The sequence below is a fragment of the Vulpes lagopus genome, chromosome 21, assembly GCF_018345385.1.
Source record: "Vulpes lagopus strain Blue_001 chromosome 21, ASM1834538v1, whole genome shotgun sequence".
Lineage (NCBI taxonomy): Eukaryota > Metazoa > Chordata > Mammalia > Carnivora > Canidae > Vulpes > Vulpes lagopus.
The window spans coordinates 37533521-37553162 of NC_054844.1; the positions used below are offsets into that span (position 1 = coordinate 37533521).

A 19642-nucleotide genomic window follows, 5' to 3' on the forward strand; every position below is an offset into this window, starting at 1 on the left:
AGAAAAGGTCAAGGTGCAGAAGAAGCTTTCCCCGTAATAGTTCAGAGAAATGGAGGTGTTGATAGAATTTTCTGTTACGGATGGCTACAATATGAGGAGAGGAAGACCAGAGTCCCTATTACAATATAGCATAGAAATTGATCCATAAAGATGAACCTGAGTTTAAAAAGGAAATATTATGTTTAGTTTACCCTGATTGCAAAGAATGGAGAAATATGTAATATGTTTCAGATCATATTTCTATCAGAGGTTTTTTTTTCAAGTTTGGATATGTAAATATAAGTTTTCATGAACATACAACGTTCCAGAACACTGACAAATGTGTGCAAATCTGTCTCCAACAATCAAATGCCCCCCATTTTAGTACTGCATCCCAAAAGAATGAAGGCAAAACTCAAAAATGCTTTTAGTTCACATTTTTTAATGTTTAAAAACTATGTTAACAGAGCAATTATAGAACAGAACTTCTTAATATTTCTTTATTTACACCACATCCTGGGGGGAAAAGAAACTGTTTGATTAACCATGAATAGCAAGGTTTTGTGACTTGTGACTTACTTCTATCACCCATCTGAAAGTCATTTACAAGTTTTTATATTAATAAAACAGTGGTGTGCTACACATACTGGACTTATATGAAGTCTAAAATACAACTGGACCCTGGAGCGTGGACTACGTACCAACGATCAAGATTCAAGTGTTTTGGGAAAAAAATGACTTAAGACAATCTATGTTGGCGTCAACGCTGAAAATGAAAGGCAAACATGCAAGACTTTCAAAAGCTTGATAAAATAAAGGTCTTTTTTCCCCCCCGTCAAATTTGTGCTCATAGTTAATGTTCAGGTTTTTTTCCCCCTTTCAAAGATCCCAAGGTTTGGGAAATGCAGCAATTCAATTTAATTTTGAAAAGAAAAATTCTCCCCAACTTCTGTTTTCATAAATACTGTGTAGTGGTATCAGTGTTAACGGCGAAAGAGCATTATGAAGAAACAATTTGTCTTTTTGGGTATACCTATGTCTATATGACAGTAATTTGGGTCTAAATATTCCTTATTTGTAGCTCAGAGGATTATCTCTTAAATAATTGATCTTAATACAAGAAATCAATGCAACTATTTCTCAGACATTTTGCTTTCTAAACAATTAAGTAAGATTTTTAGAATCCAAGTTTACACTGAGAGGATGATGTTACCTGGGCAAGAATGTAAATTTTCCTAATTCCCAAACAAAACCACTAATATCTATGACAACATTTATTCTCGTTATGCAGATACTAGATTCTTGATATGCAGACTTCTATTTCAGTGTGAATCAACAACTGCAAAAATATACAGCCTCCTATTTATTTACAACGTATTTACATACAAATGAAATATTTCCTACAATAAACCTCAGCTGCATAGATTCTTCCTTTTAAAAACACAAAGTCAAGCCTGTAGACAGATGGGCCCAGTTCACAGCCCTTCCTCTGAGAAAACCCTAAAGAAGGAGAAGGACTGAGCCTTGTGAATTTTACAATTTTCAAGCACTTTCCCTTTGAGACTTAGGGAGGTTTTTCCGTTGTTAGCCACCCCATTCCCAATTTGTACCTAAAGCCCTATGTCATCATCAATAATTCACTGCGTGTATTTTAGAGGAAGTATGTTCTGTTGCTGAAGGATCCTCAGATCTGCCATCCGTAGGGAGAACCATTCATTGGCCCTGCTCAGTGATGTAGTCTGGGTCTTCTTTGTTTTGAGAGTGGCTACAAGTTTACAGGGAAGTGGAATGGAGGCATTCTACTCTCAAAGCTTCCGCCCTTTCCAAGCCTCAAGCCATTTCCATTGATAAACTGAGGGAAGCCAGTGGCTTTGCTCTGAGGCATGAGATCAAATACCTGATGGTGTCCTCAACCTCCTCCCCACCCCATAAGTGGGCGGCCAACATTGTGACCTACTGAAACCCAGCCTTCTCCGAGCAGCTGGTCGATGCTTATGCGGTGCATACCTTTCTAGAGAATTCACTTTAAAAGGAGGGCAGGATGGATCATTACACAACGCACACGAACATTGTGGAGAACTTAACTCCTGGCACGAATTCAGGATCTCCTCTATGGAAGGCCGCATTTACCAAGGGGGTTTTCTTTGCGTTCTCCACAAAAACAGAGACACTTCACTTTCATGTCTTCACAGCTTCAAAAGAAAGGTAATCCCAGGGCACCTCAGCCCGGTAGACCCGAGTGCGGGGAGCCTTCCTTTACGACTGTGCGTCAGCACCAGCATTTCCTAGGCACCACACTCTGAGGTAGGACGACTGGGGGGAAGCAAAGAGAGACAAGTTGGCCTGTGGTGGTTCTCTGACTTGACGTGCATCAGGGTCACATGGGGGGCTTGTTCAAACCCAGACTGCCGAGGGTTTCCGCCCCACAGTTTCTGATTCCATTGGTTCTGGGGTGGGCCCCAAACCCTGCATTCCCACGAGTCCTCGGGTGCTGCTGCTGTGGCCCATCCGGGGAGCACTCTGAGAACCACGGCCTTAGAGGCTTGAGTCCAACTCCGGAAGGAAGTCAGTTGTGGGGGCCATTTCTGCGGTGTCCCCTCAAACACAGGGATCCCACCACAGTCCCGTCCACCCCCAGCCCCGTGGCCGTCACCCACGTGTGCCTTTCTCAACAGGGTCCGCAAACACAGAGAAGGAAAGTCAGTAGAGAGCCTCTTTGACACCGATCTGCTGACTAGGAGGCTAAACGGTGGTTCACTAGCCCGAAACCCATTCGAAGTGCTGTGGGCTGGCACTCGGGGGAAGCTCTGGCCAGCGTCCTGTTCTGTAACTGGGGTGGGGTGGGGGTGGGGGACAAACCACGGAGCAACAGGTCCTACAAAACAGAAAAGTCAGGCCAAGCCTGAGACCTCTAGGCAAAAGAAAGGACACCAGCCGAGGAATGAACGTCCCTGGCGGTTTACAACCCACAAGAGGCCCCATCCTCCTCCTCCTCTTCCTCCTCCTCCCACCAGGTTCTCTGGTGGCCCTGGACTCACTCTTCCCCTCCTTTGCCGGAGACCTTGCTTCAGGCCACATGGTCTCCACTAACTGGTGGTCACCCTCCCCCCACCGTCCAGCAGCTGGTGTGTGGCTAGCGTGGGCCGTCCAGATTCCATGAACAGGAGTGACGTCTTCTTGGCAACTCTGAACAAATACTCCTTAGAAACAGTATTCTCTCTGGTGGCTAGGCTTTTTAGCAATCACGCTTTATTATCCTTATTCTGCTAAATGATGGGTTTGATCATCCTTCCTAGCTGCTCTGTGGCCTAACCACCACGTATAACCTGGTTTTTAGAGGAAAATACATTCCAGGTTGCAAACAACCAACTAACAGGGTTTTGCAACATGATCTACTTATAAATCGGGGACAGCCTGTGTTTAATGAGATTCGACTTCTCTCCCGTACACACTTTACTACCCCACTCCCAACACTACGTTAAATTAGGGATTTACTAGTATATTGTGATAATAACTAGAGAACAGGTCTAAATCCAAAGTATGAAACTGGCACTGTTCACTAGTGTTAAGGGTCTAGCTACCAAAGGAAAACGTGCTGCTCCCAATGGCCAAGGTATAATATTCTTTAGTCTACTAATTTAGCAGAAAAACTTCTATAGCACTTGACTGTTGTTTAAATTCTACCTAACATCTGTGATACATGTATTTTTGGCTACCAGTTCACTATTCTGAACAAGAAGAATTATTGCAGTACACTTTACAGCTAATCCCACACAAATGATGTGATTAATCTGTGGTATTTGACAAATTACAGTAGGGTCTATTATATTCAGTCAAAAATCAACTTAGATAAACATACAAAGAAGATTTTAAAAACCTGCAGTATCACAGGCATCAACAACAATGTGCCTCCTCTAAATAAATATCTTAAATAATAATAAAAGTTCCCTGTACTGACACATAAAATCCAGAGATCCAAAAATATCACTACACATCCCAAGAGTTACAATTCTCTAAGTTGACTTTGTGTCAAATGAGCTGTTATAAATTAATGAGGAAAATAGAAAGTAGCATAATATTGCTTGCAAACTAAACTCAGTACTTTTTTTAACGGAGGGTCAGGCCACTACCTGGCTATTTCATTACTCGGTGCCCTAGACGAGCCTCTGAGGGCCAACTGACTTGTGTTGCTCAGTTTCTCTCCCTGTTCATCCAGCATGGAAGACACTGCTGAAAAGGCCAGAGGTGGCTGTGGATTTTACTAGGCTACGTATTCATGTATGAGTAGGTATTCCTCTCTAAATACCTGAACTCTGACCTAACGTGGATAGAACTCAGGAGCATTACATTAAAAGCTATGATGATCCTACCAAGAAATGCAGGAAATAACCTTTCCATCACAAGGTGCTTCGAGGCCTGCCCTTTCTATGGGACATCAGTCTGTAAATGGGGAGGGACAGTTCCTTGTTACTCCTGGGGAATGATGAGTGAAGATCTTTGGGGATTTGAGTAAAGGAGGAACAGAACGCAGAGCTAAGTGCTTGGAAATCCCGCCAAGGTTCTACGGTTTAGATCCTACTTATCTCTGGATAAGAAATCTGTGCTCAGTGAACGTACAAGTTTGAGAAATTCAACCAGAATATGAATAAAGCACAAGTCCTATTTCAAGAGCACAAACATTTCTTACTGTGTGATAAGGCCTGTCCAATCACAGGTGGTGGCCCAGCTTCGGGGGGATGCGATTCTGGGTTTCCTTGCTGTCCTCCAACTTTCCAAGCTATGCCTTGTCCCCAACTCTCTTCTTTTTCAGTCTCTGTGTAATTTCCTTCCACCCCCTTTAGGAGGCAGTGGGGCTGGGGTAAGGGTGTGAGGCAACGCTGTCCTTCTGTGTGAGTGATGCTGGGCAGGTGGTAATGGCCCACCCCTTGGTTAGGGATGAGAAGAGGAGACAGCACAGGCACCAAAGTCCCCGCCGGAGGGAAGGAAGGTACACTGATTTTGTCACAAGTTCTTCTCAAAAGCTATCTCTGAAGGTTCTTTTTCTTTTTTTTTTTTCCCCAAGACTCTGAGTGGATTGTTGATGGAGAAGAAATAGGAATGAGGCTTATTTAAGGTACAAAAATCTTATATTTGTAATAACCTAAATTTATAGATATAAAACAAGTCTTTTAAAGACCCCCTAAAGTACCCAATATAAAACAGGAATTACTTATCCTAGATCATCCTTGGTTAGATACACATTATTCTCTGTGCAAAAAGCTGGTGGACATGAGTAAAAGCTGCTGGGTTTATAATTTAAGAAAATGTCTTCTCTCTCTTCAACAATACAGGCGTAGGGTTGAAGGCTATTTGCATCAGAGGAATATTTTCTTAGGCATTTTGGATGCTCTTTTTGCAATACTCTAGCTTCTCGATTTATTACAAAGGTGTCACGGGTCTCCCTCAGTGGAAGGTGACTTGGATTGGAATTTGACACAGTTGGCCAAGAGGGAAACAAAACTCCATTTGCTAGATAACCCAAATGTGTAGTTTAAAATATTTACCAAGGTAAGAAATCATTCTCACCCCCTCCCCAGCTGAGAACACTCATTGGAGAATGTCTCTGCATGAAGCAGGATGTAGTACCAGTGAGGCCACTGGCCCGCCGGAACCTGGCTGCCAGCTGATCAGAGCCACCTCAAATATTGGGCAGGTTCTGATCCAGCAATGGCACACACCCTGTCACTCTCTTATGATTATCCCTGTGTGCTATGTTAACCAAAGTAGGCAAAATATTTATGAAACCATTTTTTTTTTCTGTAAAGCAAAATAACTATATACAATTCAAGATTCGTTTTCTCTTCTAAAAAGGTACAGATGGTGTGAGTGGAACATCGGCAGGAAAACTATTTTAGAATCCAGATGCATAATAAATAAACATGATTGATCATTATGTTTTCAAAGTTCTAAAGGACCATGAAGTCACAAAAAATAGAGTTAGGAGGGTGAAGAATAACTGATTGTGAAGAATACTAAGAAATACAATTGCATGAAACTTTAAAAAAAAAAAACAAAAAACACCACAATCCTGAAATCGATCCCAAATCTTAGAGGAACAGGAACCATTATACAAACAGGTTTTTTGTTTTGCTACCGAAGTGTTATTCCATTTTAGGTGTCTTGTGAATTTCTGTTTGCTTCTGTAAACTTGCGAAAGAAGTGATGAGAGATTGCTGATGTGTGGTGACATGACGGGGCAGCGGGCTGGAACGATTCCTGTCCTCAGCTGGTCTCAGTGGCCTTCGTCACTACTTGATGAGCAGGCCCAGTCGTAGATGACCAAGGGAATGCTGACCAGGGAAAACAACACCCCCAGGCCCAAGAAAAGGGCAGCCTGGAGCAACACAAAGGCATGGGTTATTTTCAGTGAGGCCAACATTTCCCACATACACCTGGGGAAAAAAAATAGAAATACTTTCCCTCTTCTTTGTGTGTCCCCAGAATTTGGAGTTTGTTACAACCATTGCTGAACTGTAAGAATCATCCCAAGATTGTATGGATCGGATTCTTCAAGGATGGGAAAACAAGAACTAGCTATGCAGGGCCATCCTCCACATTCTGATCTTTGACTTCATGTCACCTCAGAACAAATATCCATTCTATAACTCTCTGGGTATCCTTATAGTTTCTTTCAAACTAAGCTCCTAACTAAAAAAAAAAAAAAAAAGCCTCTGAAAATATACAGGTCATTTTGTTATTTTTTAATGAACCAACCAAGGTTGGTTATCATTGGCAGGCTAACATTTCTGTTTGGAAAAGTGGGAAAAAAGTTATATAAAAGCAAAGTCAATCTGAGCAAGTGAAATAGGAAATGGGTGTCCACAACTAAGTTATTTTAAGAGTTCAGGAAGGCAGAAGAGGGGACCAAAATCTGGAGAACATGAGATTAGAAATTGCTTGGCCTTAAAAGTATCCAATGAGGGATGCCTGGGTGGCTCAGCGGTTGAGCGTCTGCCTTTGGCTCAGGGCGTGATCCGAGAGTCTCGGGATCGAGTCCCACATGGGGCTCCCCGCAGGGAGCCTGCTTCTTCCTCTGCCTATGTCTCTCTCTGTGTGTGTCTCTTATGAATAAATATATAAAATCTTAAAAAAAAAAAAAGTATCCAATGAGAGCTTTGCAGGAAGAAGGATGAAGTAACAGGAGAGCCAAGGGGGCTGGACTGGAACCTGGGGGATAGAGCTAAGGGAAGGAGAAGAGGCAAATGGTAGGCAGGGCTGTACACCGCTTACCATCACAGGTCTGGTCTAACTCCCAGTGGGGCCCCACATGGACAGGAGCCCTTGTCTAATGCTACCTGCTAGATCCTACTACCAGTTTTAACATGGGAGCGGGGTTAAGGAGGCCCAGAGAATTCACGAGCAACAGGCCTCTACCATGTTCAGATTTAATCTGAGTGTATTTGACGGGCTCCTTCTCTGTCCTTGTGAAGCCCCTACTGGTATGGTTTAGTAGGATTTGGGACTTCTGGCTTCAGGGATAATCCTGTTGGGGAAGTAGATGTTGTACCAGCATCAGTGCTGCTTTTCCTAAATGCACAAGGATGATCCCTTCTGCCTACATCTCTCACCCGGGTCTGTTGACTCGGGTGATACGTGCAGTTGGAGCGCTTACACTATCTGGGAGGGCAGCTGAGAAGCCTTCTCCGAGGCCAAACAAAATGGTGCTCCAGAAGGTACTCATGTAGCAGCCACTTCACCCCTGCTTCCCTTACTGTCTCCAAGTGCACCACCTTCAAGATGCCTTTGAACTTCATCAGACCTGGAAACAAGAATCCCAATGTAGAAAGGTAGTTTCTGAATCCAGGTCTGTTGTTCCAAAGTATTTCTGTCAAACCATAAAAAGGCTCTTTAAGCTAACTCAGCCGTCTTAAGTTAAGGCGTCCCACACTCCCTGGGCTGTTGGAAGGAGTTACATGACCACGAATTGTACAGAAGCAGTGGGCTGCCCTTAATCTTTGAGTCCCTCTCCCTTTCCTAGCTTGCTGAAGACAAGGCATCGCCTTACAGAGACGATGACAACATCCAGTTTCCCAGGTGGCCCAACCCTCGCTCAGGGAAAAGTTAAAACACGGTAAGAGTAACATTTTGAGAGAATAGATCAGATTCTGATAAGATATTTTAAATCCCCCAAAGGGTAAAACTATAGGACTGCTGCTCCCCTTTTGAGGTTGCTACCAGTAGGGTCAGGTAAGGGAGAGATGGGCTATTTATTTGGTAAATTTACATGAAAAACTAATCAGAAAAATTAGAGTGGCAGGCATGAGACATACCCAAATTCTCTGAGTTCCTTTATCTCCATCCTGGCTTGTGATTTTTAAATAAAGAGATGAAGGAAGAATGAAAATGAGCATATTAGCAGACGTAACTCCTGTAAAATAAGAAAAAAAAATTGATGTTGTTATGCTGAAATTTTAGCTTTCTAAACAGCTGTTGTAGAGTCCTGATAAGTGTAAAGTCATCAAGCCATACCTACGACCCCAAAAATATCCTTCATTGAGGGTATGAAGATCACCAACAAGTTGATAATCACCAAGAGTATGAAGGTAACCAAGATATGGCGACACAAATTAAACTTCGTTTTCTTAGCCAGTTCAAATAAAGATGATCGAACCTACAGGAAAAGAAAACAAAGACTCCGTGACGGCCTCCGGCCTGCCAACCTCCACATTTTCAGCAGAAACTCATGTACTGGTGCACAGGAATCTGTGAAATGTTTTGCAAGGCCTTGCACAGTATTACAAGCAAAGGTCTTGATTTAAGGAAAGTATTTTTATTTACAAATAGGTAGTTTGCTTTGGTGAGGGGTAATTTCTGTTTCTATCTATGACTAAGTGTTCTCTTCCGGTCCCTTTCTGTTTTCTCATCGTGTACGAGGAAGATTCAAACACTCCGTCTTGGATGCCTGGGTGGCTTAGTCTGTTAAGCGTCTGCCTTCTGCTCAGGTCGTGATCCCAGGGTCCTGGGATCGAGCTCTGCATCGGGCTCCCAGCTCAGTGGGGGGTCTGCTTCTCCCTCTGCCCCTCCCCCTGCTCATGCTCACTCTCTCTCTCTCAAGTAAATAAATAAAATCTTTAAAAACAATCATTCTGTCTACATTTCTTTGTGAAGAAGGAAGAGATTATGAGAATTAAGATTTATTCCATCAGAGCCTGCCCTATCTCACTGACCCTACTTTCTCTCTGAAGGGCCCTAACCGAGTCTCAGGGTCCTTCCCTACTATATATGGTTCCAGTGACACTGGGAAGTCACCCTCAGCAGGCTTTCTCTGGAGCGGGCTCCTGAACACAGGAGAAGAGGGGAGGCCTCGGCTTTTTGTATGTCGACAGCTCGGAGGCCTCTTACTCACCGTGAAGAATAACACGGGCACTGTGAGGATGACAGCCACGATGACAGCCAGCCGCACTGTCAGGATGAGAATGTCATCTTTACTCTGGTACTTGTGGAGGAGGTCTGACTGTACGTTTTCTAAAGTGAGGGAGAGTATTAGAAAGAAACAAACACATTGCTGAATGACAGTTTTTCCTAACAACACAGAATCTGGAAACAAAAGGGCAAGGAAAGCAACGTTCTAGGTGTTGAGGTAACTATTACAACAATTTATGAAGTTGAAAAGAAAAAAATGCCGTGTGAGACAGGCTCCACTTGTCCGTATGTAACTTTAAAAGGAATTTACAGTAATTTCTAGAAGCAGTTACACAGACAGGGTGGGGATGCTCAGCTTATACTAAATTCAACCTGGGAGTAAATCGGAATTAAAAATAACAGAGTTGAAGCACAAAAACCTTCCTCATCTAGACATTTCCCCACTTGGTGCCACTCATCAAACGACGCTACACCTCTGCAGTCTTGCCAGGAGGACTGCACGCCACGCAGAGCCTCATTCAGACCCTCCTCTTATCATTCCACTTCCAGGGGCCAAGAGAAGGAGGTGCTAACTTCACCACCAGCAGGAAAGAATTCTCTTCCATACATGTTTTTCTTATTAAAAAAGAAAAAGTACTTAGCTTATGTAGCATTTTGAACTTTTCTTAACTCTGAACTTCAGGACGTGATTTCAAAGACAACCAAAGCTAGAATGGCAGTCCCTGCAAATGCTCACTCCTTCGACCAGAGCACCTTCCCCTCCTGCATGTCTCCCGTAAGGTCTAGCACCTTCCCCTCCTGCATGTCTCCCGTAAGGTCTAGCACCTTCCCCTCCTGCATGTCTCGCATAAGGTCTAGCACCTTCCCCTCCTGCATGTCTCCCGTAAGGTCTAGCATCTTCCCCTCCTGCATGTCTCCCGTAAGGTCTTCTCACTATACTGGTCTCAAGGTTCTGGGGGTGGAATTCCAATTCTATTCTGTGCCATAGATTGGTCTCAGTTTTGGAAAAGGGACCCTAGGTTATAATGAGAGTCTCATTAGTTCTAATTTTCTTGATTCAGAATTTATAACCATCTAAAAATAGCTGAGCCTCTTTCTTTAACCAAAGAGTATAAAAGGGTTTGATATTCTATTTTTTGTGGGGGAAAAATGGATTTGCAAAGAAAATTCATGCATGAAGGGGTAACAGTGAGACTGTTCAATTAACAGGGAAGCTCTCCCTCCCTCCCTTTACCTACCGCCAGCCCTGCAACTCTGCAGGAAAGCTAGAAACACTATTTTTATGCAGAAATTCAACATGGTATTTATGGATTTATCAGACAGTGCTGTTTGCCATTGCTTACAAAAACAGTAACAATACAACTGTATATTCAGGGTAGCCAATCTTCTCCAGGCTGAATTAATCGTCTCCAAACCTATTTAAGTTTGGAGACATTAGGGTTTATGGAAAAAAAATGCCCCAAAGAAATACGATTTAATAAAGAACAATGTGAAATATATGTATTTAAATTTAAATCAAGTCCCAAATCATAATGGTAATGAAAGATGTTAAATACAGTTTGAGGATAATCTGAATAGGAGAGGATGAAGACCTAGTAAAAGAAGGAAAACTATTCCCACAGGGCCAATAAGTTACAAATGAAACCTAGTTGTTCTCTTTTTCAGATCTCATGCCTTTGAACCTTCTCTGCCATTCCTTCACATCTTTGCAGGGCTCCCACTTCCAGTGAACAATTAGGCATTTTATTTTTAATTAACACAAGTGTCATGAGTGTAGCACTCTGCTCTTTCTCACTTTCAACATCTGTCTCTGTCTCTCTATTAATGGAATCTGACCCAATTCGCAACAGCAATTAGGAGAGCCTTCTCCGGTATAGTTCTAAACTTTCCTCAGTAAAGGTGGCATGCTTATAAAATGCAGTTTCTTTTAAGGACAGTATTAGGAGAAAAAAAATTACAGTATCTTGTTTCAGTAATTATTCTATTGTGCAGTCTGCACAAAATACAAAGGAATCATCACCACTTGCTTTATGCAGAAGAAAAGACCTGCACAATCAATGGGTAGATTTTTTTTTTCTTGCTTTTTTGGGCTATCATGTTAAAAAGTTATTTAGATATTGGGGTGCCTGGGTGGTTCAGTTGATTAAGCGGCTGACTCTTGATTTCAGCTCAGGTCGTGATCTCAGGGTCCTGGGACTGAGCTGTGCTTTGGGCTCTGGGCTGAGCAAGGAGTCTACTTCAGGATTCTTTTCAGGATTCTTTCCCCCATCTTGCCCCTCCCACTGCACTCAGACTTTCTCTCTCTCTCTCTCTCTCTCTCAAATAAATAAATAAATCTTTTAAAAAATGTTAAAAGTTATTTGGATATTGCTTTTCACTAATTTATTCACAGATACCTATATTTACGCGCTAACAGAAGTCACTTACCATAGAACGTCAAGTAGCCAAAAATGGCAGTGAGGAAGTACATAACAAACATGGCGAAGAAGGAGATATTGGAAACCATCTGCATCTTTTTCTGTGATCGACTAAGAACAAAGATAAGGGAATTGTAAAACTTACAAACCATGTTACTGAGCTTAACTACCAGTGCTAACACAGAAGAATACTAACAACGTTCTATCAGGCTAGGGAAGATCTGACCAGCTGAGATCACCCCTCTTCTACACTCACTGCCCCCAGCAATTACTCCAGTTTAAAATAACTTCTTTTATACCAAACGGATATTGTGAGAGAGATCCATGGAACTACCGATCCCTTGAATGTCCTTCCCCATTCTTTCAAAAGAATATCAGGTTCTCATCAAAAGGCGGAGAATGTTTTTTAATATTTGTTTTTGATATTATCTCCACACTCAGCATGTAAGGGGAAAAGAGCAGAATAAATTCAAATGGGCGGCCCCAGAGATGAACGGCACAGCTAGAACTTGACCTCAGGTATTCTGCTGCTACAGCTGCTACTTAGGTTCCTTTTTCCCCTCACTGTGCGGCCCCAGGATACACCTGCCACTCCTTGGTCTGTGTTTCCAGACCAATAAGTACCCAAGTGATCACAGCTGTGATGGTGAAGGGCTCTTTCTCTCTCAGGTCAGGTTTACTCTGGGAGTTCTGGGTGAACTTTAAGTTTCTTTAATGGCCCAAAAAATTAGTCTATCAGGCCTGTAGTCAATAACAGATCATGACAGTCATAACATTTGTTTGCGTCATAATAGGAAAAATTGAGAGAAGTATACACATCAGAAAAAATACAAACTAAAAGCTGGACTATTAGGTTTAAAAGAGGTCAAAGACATATTTAAATATTTATGATCCTGAGTATAGGATCATAAAGTAGGACTGATGTACATATAGGTAGATGTAGGTATTTCCAAATATACCCACATATCAATTACATATGAAAGAGGAAGAGTCATGAGTGAATCAATGCTAACAGACATCTATTTCATTTTTCAAAATGGAAATAGATAGCTACATGGTATATCTTTTCTGAGCTTAAGACTATGCCATGATGACTATTTTAATCTATAAAGTCTGCTAAGAGTCGGCTAAAAAGAGAATCCAGGAGGAAATTTATAAGCAGGATTTTAGTTTTCTCTAAAACAGCAATCAAAAAACAAATCCACAGAATCATCTTCATGGTTTAAAATGAACAATAGTATTCTTTTATCCAGTTTGTGGCCTTAACATTGATTTCTTTCTCCCTGATTTCACAGCCTTTTCCATCTAAACCAGTAAGAGGCAAATCAGACATGAAGCATTTTGTAGTTTATAGATGCTGATTATTATTATACACTTGTAAAATAAGCATAAGTAACATAAAGTAACACGAATACTTGAACTCTCCTAAGAAACATAGTACGTGAAAAACTAATTTAACAAAAAAGTCCACATAGTTGGCCACTTTATATGTTTATGGCCAAAATATACTACAGTTTTCTGATTTTTTTTGGTTCTTTTTTTCTTTTCTCCTTTATTATAGTACTTGCTCAAGAATGGCAGAAAGTAAATGTCGAAGCTGGGTGATGAGTCCATGGAGGTTTATTATACAAGTCTATTTGTTTTAATACAATATCTGCCTATTAATGAGGGGATGTAAAAAATGATTAAGATAAAAAAACAAATCTCTTACTCTTTAAGCTCACTGTAGATTGGCAGGACTGACGGGTGGCATACAAAAGCAAATGCGATGGTTGGTAAAGCGTACACGGTCTAGTTGAAAGAGAAAAATAAACATTAAGAAGAAACATTTTTACTCGAAAAATTATTCTGCTCCAGTATCTCTGAGCTGATTTTTGTCTGACAGCTCTTCAGAATCCCCGGATTATTTGGTTATTAGGAGGGCTTTGATATCTAAAATAGAAGCAGCTTTTCTAAGAGAGCTTATCTAGCATGAGACGTGAGGCACTTGGCACAGAGGGGTTTTAGGTTCACCTCACCCACAGTGTATTGCACCTACTTCAGGCATAGCATCATCCCATATTTACATGGTGCTGGGCGGTCACACAGCGCTTTCCCTACGTCATTTCACTGAGTCTCTACAACAACCCTGAGCAGTAGACAGACCACCGATACTCTTCTGACTCCCTCCAAAAATTTAGGTGACACACCCAGGACTTCCACCTCTATTCCATGGCTCTTTGCTCCATAGGGTACCTCAAATCAGACTTAAAAGATGACATCTAAAAAGACAACAAGACAACTACTTCCACGTTCGTTACTTAGGCTGTGTCCTTAGAGTTGCCGGAGAGAGAGAGATCTGTATCTATTTCGTTTTCTCAGATAAGGCTTTTTAAAGCTCTCAATCTCAATATAACTTCTGATACAAAAAGAAGGAAGAAAAACTGACATTCCTCGTGCTCTAATTCTGCAAAAGCTCTATACCAGGCCCATTCTATAAAACCCTGGAAGACACAGAATTCTAGTTTTTTACATGGAATTTGGTAACTTGCCAAAGGATTTGAATCCAAGCCTGACTGGTTCTGTAGTCTACTGTTCCCCATACTACTAACAACATCCCAACCGTATGAAAGTTTTCTAAGTGCCAATGTGTGGCAGTATCCGTATTTGACAACTGTGCGAGCTGGTGTGCTTTACCGTCACTACGAGGGAAGAGCAGTGGGCTAAGGATGTTATTAATCTGTTTTTTCAAAATCTACAAGGAAAAGAGGAGCTGAGCTAATGATCCAGAAAGAGATTTTCACAGAGAATGCTTAAGGTTGTCCTATAGATAAACTGGATAAAAGGAAGCATGAAATACAATCTTTGTCTATTTCTCAAAGGTCTCTAAATTTATGGAATTTGGGAAGCAGTGGTATGGTGTCCTATCGAGAATGAATACTTTCAAAGCAGTTTAATTACAACAAATATGAGAACTACAATGCCCTTAATAAAATGCTCTTTTTTATATTTAAAAGATGAGGAAACTTACCTTTGAATTGAAGGTAACATATTTTGGTGTACACATGTCAGGATTTGTTAAATTAGCACTTATTGTTGAATTTAGCTCTGCAACATCGCAGCGAATTTGAAATTTCTTGTAGATAACCTGGTATTAAGAAATATAGGAGAGACAAAATGGACTTGATCAAATTAAAGCCAAACAATGAATAACTGGCACTGTACTATGGCAAAACTAAACCAACCCTTTTCATCAGCACTTACCACTATAAGGAAAAATACCATACAGCTCAAAGAAAATCCACTAGTATAGCCAAGATACCCTAAAAGAAAAGGTGAAAAAATTATTGTTATTATTTCACGTATCATCTTGTTTTTTTCAATGCATTATTTCAAGCATAGTTCCAATAATATGCAAATATGCCTGTGTGAACATAAGATTTATTATTTGAGAGTGCTACTTTATTTGGTAAAAAAAAAAAAATGGTGACTTTAAATAAAAACATTATATTACTGTTTTGATTCGTTTTCCCCGATACACTAGACAATGAAGATTCCCAGATCCAGGGAAAAAATTGGCCCCAAATTTGGCCATAGCTCTCGGTTGCTATACTCTCTGACGGAGACCTATGGCCAGATGCATTTGTTCCTTGATCTACTCCATAGTTCTTTATTATGTACCTATTGTGTACATAGTGAATATCAGCTATAATACTTCTCTTCCCACATGAGGGGCACACACAGGGGAGATGAAGTGATTTCTAGGAATAAATTGAGCATCTGGGGCTCTTCACCTTGCTACCCTTGGAATCCCCCAACCACCATAATTTCCACAAAAGCAGGGTTAACTTGTATGTGGGAGGCTGCACAGAAGCAACTTTCTGTCTTGATACTAGATTTGAAAATCTACTTATCTAAATAATCCAGATATTTAAGATGCTGTATAAAGAGAATTCCATTTTCTGTACTTTTCTCAGAGGAGACTGTAAGTTGTGCTATTGGATATATCACCGTGTCTGCCGCTGGCCCCAGAACTTCACTTCTCCGCTCCATATCTCAGTAGAAGGATTGCTTAGGAGGGTCACATACTGACCAGTGTCTTCATCCCATATTAAAGTTAAGCCTGATTAATACTTGTAGATTTATCATTCACTTAAATCTTTACCCCACGAGTGAAAGTAGAGTTGGCAAAGTTGTTCATTTTTATCCGGTTTCTGATTCATCTGGGCACTGTAGAGACTATGATCAAAGCAAGCTCTTTCCTTACCTAAGTTCTTCAAGAGACACAGAGGAAGGATTATGCCAAAGGTAACCACCACCACCAGAACGCGGCCATCCACATACCAGGCTCTGAAAGAGGCATTTAAATGGTTGGGTCACATTTTTGCAGAAAGTTGTATTTTTTTTCCTCAAATGTAAAATTTCACAATGTATTTTAATGAATTTTTACTATTATTAATTTTTACCATTAATTTCTATCATTATTCAGGTTTATCCAAACCCTTGAACCCAGCCACTCCTCATTTACTATCGTCTAGCTCCCAAGTGGTAGAAGGGATTTTTCCCCTCCCCCATCAGCTAAATGTGGCGTTCCTTTGAATTATTTACATGGTTTCAAAGCTGAATGCACACACTGCATTCTGTTGGATTACAACATGTCTTATCAATTATTTAAAGATAAGTTCCTTTTTGTTTTGCTTGGCTAATACCATTGACAAACAAGTCAGCACAGGTAGGCATTGCTTTCTCCCTAACCTCTTATATTTGACCTTGAGTCCTGATGATAGAACACAAGGAACTCTGGCTTCTATGATTCTCCCTTGAAAGAAAACAGAAAAACTAGACTGACAAGAACTGTTAAACAAGAGGGAGTCAAAACAACCGATGTGCCAGGTGTACCTCCAACATTTTCCAAGCTTAGCTGTATCTTCAATAAAGTTGGCTCATGTAAATTTTGCTCCCTTCTTTAAGAAAGAGACAACGGTCTTAATGCGTGTTCCACTTCTGTGTTAAATATACGTCTGTGTTAAAAGTACTCCGTATCTGTTCTATTTTGTAGAAACTAGATATAGATCTCAGGCTCTCTGGGAGGTGCAGCATCTACTGTTTGCAGCCTGACAGATAAATCTACCTTTTAAATGCTCATATTCAAATGCCTTTCATTTATATAGCCCTAGAGAAATTTGTTGGAGCAACAAAGAAGGAAAAAAAAAAAAAAAAAACCTAGCGAAAACTCAAAAACTTCGGTTAGCCCACACTTAAATTAAACACATTTTAGTTATTTCACAAAAAACATGGTCTATAACTTACGAAAATGCCTCTTCCTTTCCCATGAGAAACTTTATGGCAGAGGGTAGTTCATTTTTTACTATGAAGAGGTAGCTCAGCATTGCTAGAGGAAAATGAGAACATTTTTAGAAAGAAGATACTAAGGCTCACGTTGCAAGCTATATAAAAGGCTAGCAGCCTGTTCTTAGACTGACCTTCAGTAAGACACAAAGACAGTTTTAGCTACTCCGTATACTTGGTTTTAAATAAGTGACTGCTCTCTCCGCTTTGCTTTCCATGTGCCATTTTAGCAATGAGAACGATCCTGCTTCCATTTTGTTAAAATTCATCCGGCCACCCAACCACCAGAATTAGAAAAGATAATAATATTCACATACTTTTAAAGTTATGTATAGAAAAGCGTGTTCTTTTTACCTCCAGTGTTCTGTAGAGAGGTGGCTCCAAAGATTACGAGCTTCCCTGTGGTGCCAAAGACCTGTTCTCCCAGCTTTTCATAAACCATGCAGCCTATTTAAAAACCATAGTTGAGAACACAAGAAATGACAGGGTTCTAAAAGTTAAAGAAAGCCAAGATTTCCTCATTCCATGGACTATTCCCCAAGTTATTCTGTCTTTCTCAAAATCACACAAATAGCCTTTGGGGCTTTGCAAGGGGTAAGGCGTTGCAACCTCGTGACATTTTAAAATGTCAGACATGACCACCATTTCTCCTTTTTCAGGTTGGCTACAAAAGCATTACAATTAAATTAATAGGTCATAAGGCTTATTTTAAACTATCTCGAAAAGTCTTTGTCTTCTTACTTTACTGGGGGGAAATTCCTATTCTGATCTCCCTCTCAGGTCTGATGATATCATTAAAATAAAGATTTGATTTAAAAATACAAATCCTATGGCTGGGATGAAAGTTCCCTTCTGAATTAATTATGTGAACCGATGAGGCTAACAAGGAATTATCTTAATCACATTCCACGAATGCCTCATGTGTCTTAAACACAGGAACAAACATGTAAGAGTGAACACCAGAACTTTGATCATTTGTAAAATTTAGTTCAAAGATACGCAACTCAGAAAAGAGACCAATAGGTAAATCTGTCAAAAGAATAATTTGGCTACAGCAAAATCCTAACATGTTCAATGGTCTCATCTCAATAAATACTAAGCTGCTAAGCCATTCATTTAAAAAAAAAGTGTTTATATTTCTTTATGACAGTTTGGCTCACATTTTTAAAACGTTCACAGAAAGCAATATAGGTCAGACTATAATTAAAGCTTTGTTTAATCTCTCCTAAGACTGGTGTTTACACAAGACAATGGTAGATCCTCAATTTATTACAAAATGTCCCAGCTAAATGGAGTCATCTATGTACAGTAATAGTTGGCCAATGTGGTTTTAGCTAAAGTCAAAGTCAAAGTATTACAAACAGAATCCATTTGTCCCAGGAATAGAAAATAAACACTTCAGGTATTACACTGCCCAGAACCTGGAGCCTTTCCACAGCACCCTCACTCCCACGTTGCCTCAGGCGTAACATTTTCTCCTCGGAATATACACAAAAAAGAATGAGAGCTCTGTTTACTTTTAAAATCTTGAAGGCTATAATATCAAAACATGGAATCCTTGTTCTGAATTTATTAAGACCTAAGGAAAAACTGAAGCCTTTCAAACAGAGGCATCTCAAACTCGAAAAACAGGTATAATTGGGGGTTTGCTTTACATGACAACGTTATCCTCTCAATGTCCAAGACAATGCAATGTCCATGGTGCTGTGTCTATTTCTCTGGGTCAATACCACTGTAGGTTTTTGAGGGACTGTAGGTCAAAGTACTCTTCAATAATCAGTTGCTGAATCGGGAGGGTATCACTTGTTTACAGTATCACCATGCAAATCAGTCACCCTGGCTTTAACAAAACTAGACATTTATTATCAGCTTACCTGTTTCCTTGGAACAGATCAAAAGAAGGTTTATTGAATATATAGATAGCAGTGTCACAGAAGTCAGAAGTATCCTAAAGCAAAGAAAAGAAGTCTTGTAATAACAATGAAAGAACATAACTCAGACCTTACATTTTCGAAGGGCAAAGGCTTATTTATATGGTTAACCCTATATGTTGGGAACATCCAAATTTTGGAAACTATTAGTCACACCCTCTTTAAAATCCTCCATAAAAATGCTCAGCCAAATAAAGAACTGTTCATTAGAATCTGAGTAACCCTAACAGTGCAAATCCTCTACATAATTCAGAGCCTAAATAGCTCTCTGAGGTCATTTCAGTTGAGATGACTTTCAGACAGTATTATGAAAGAAAGCTTTTATTGTCTATGATGCACTTTCTGTTACATCTGAGTGAGAAAGTGTGAAAAGGGTGTGGGGACTGGGGGTGGTGGCGGGGGTAGAGGGAAAAGCTTGCAGTGACTCTTAGGTCAATGACCACGTGCCTTTAGGCAACCTGCTCAGTCCTCTCATCCCTTAGAGGCCTCACCTATAGCACAGACGCAAGCTAAATGATGTCTGAGGTTCTTTTCATCTAATTACTCGGTGGTTATTTTTGAATCGATACACTGGACCACTGAGAT

General features: G+C 40.6%; 1 protein-coding gene across 4 annotated transcripts in view; it reads right to left on the reverse strand.

Annotated features, from left to right (window-relative positions):
- Positions 1-401: 401 nt before the first annotated feature.
- The window catches only part of SLC38A1 (solute carrier family 38 member 1), a 70527-nt gene continuing 51286 nt past the window's right edge, over positions 402-19642 (reverse strand). For all 4 annotated transcript variants that reach the window (XM_041736251.1, XM_041736248.1, XM_041736249.1 and 1 more), the window contains exons 6-17: positions 19001-19074; positions 17481-17573; positions 17088-17169; positions 16045-16127; positions 15042-15100; positions 14809-14925; positions 13510-13589; positions 11809-11909; positions 9365-9483; positions 8488-8629; positions 8289-8386; positions 402-6352 (exon numbers count right to left, since the gene is read on the reverse strand). In XM_041736251.1, coding sequence (XP_041592185.1) covers positions 6251-6352; positions 8289-8386; positions 8488-8629; positions 9365-9483; positions 11809-11909; positions 13510-13589; positions 14809-14925; positions 15042-15100; positions 16045-16127; positions 17088-17169; positions 17481-17573; positions 19001-19074 — 1150 coding nt within the window. In that variant the 3' untranslated portion in view covers positions 402-6250. The remainder of the gene's footprint in view (positions 6353-8288; positions 8387-8487; positions 8630-9364; positions 9484-11808; positions 11910-13509; positions 13590-14808; positions 14926-15041; positions 15101-16044; positions 16128-17087; positions 17170-17480; positions 17574-19000; positions 19075-19642) is intronic.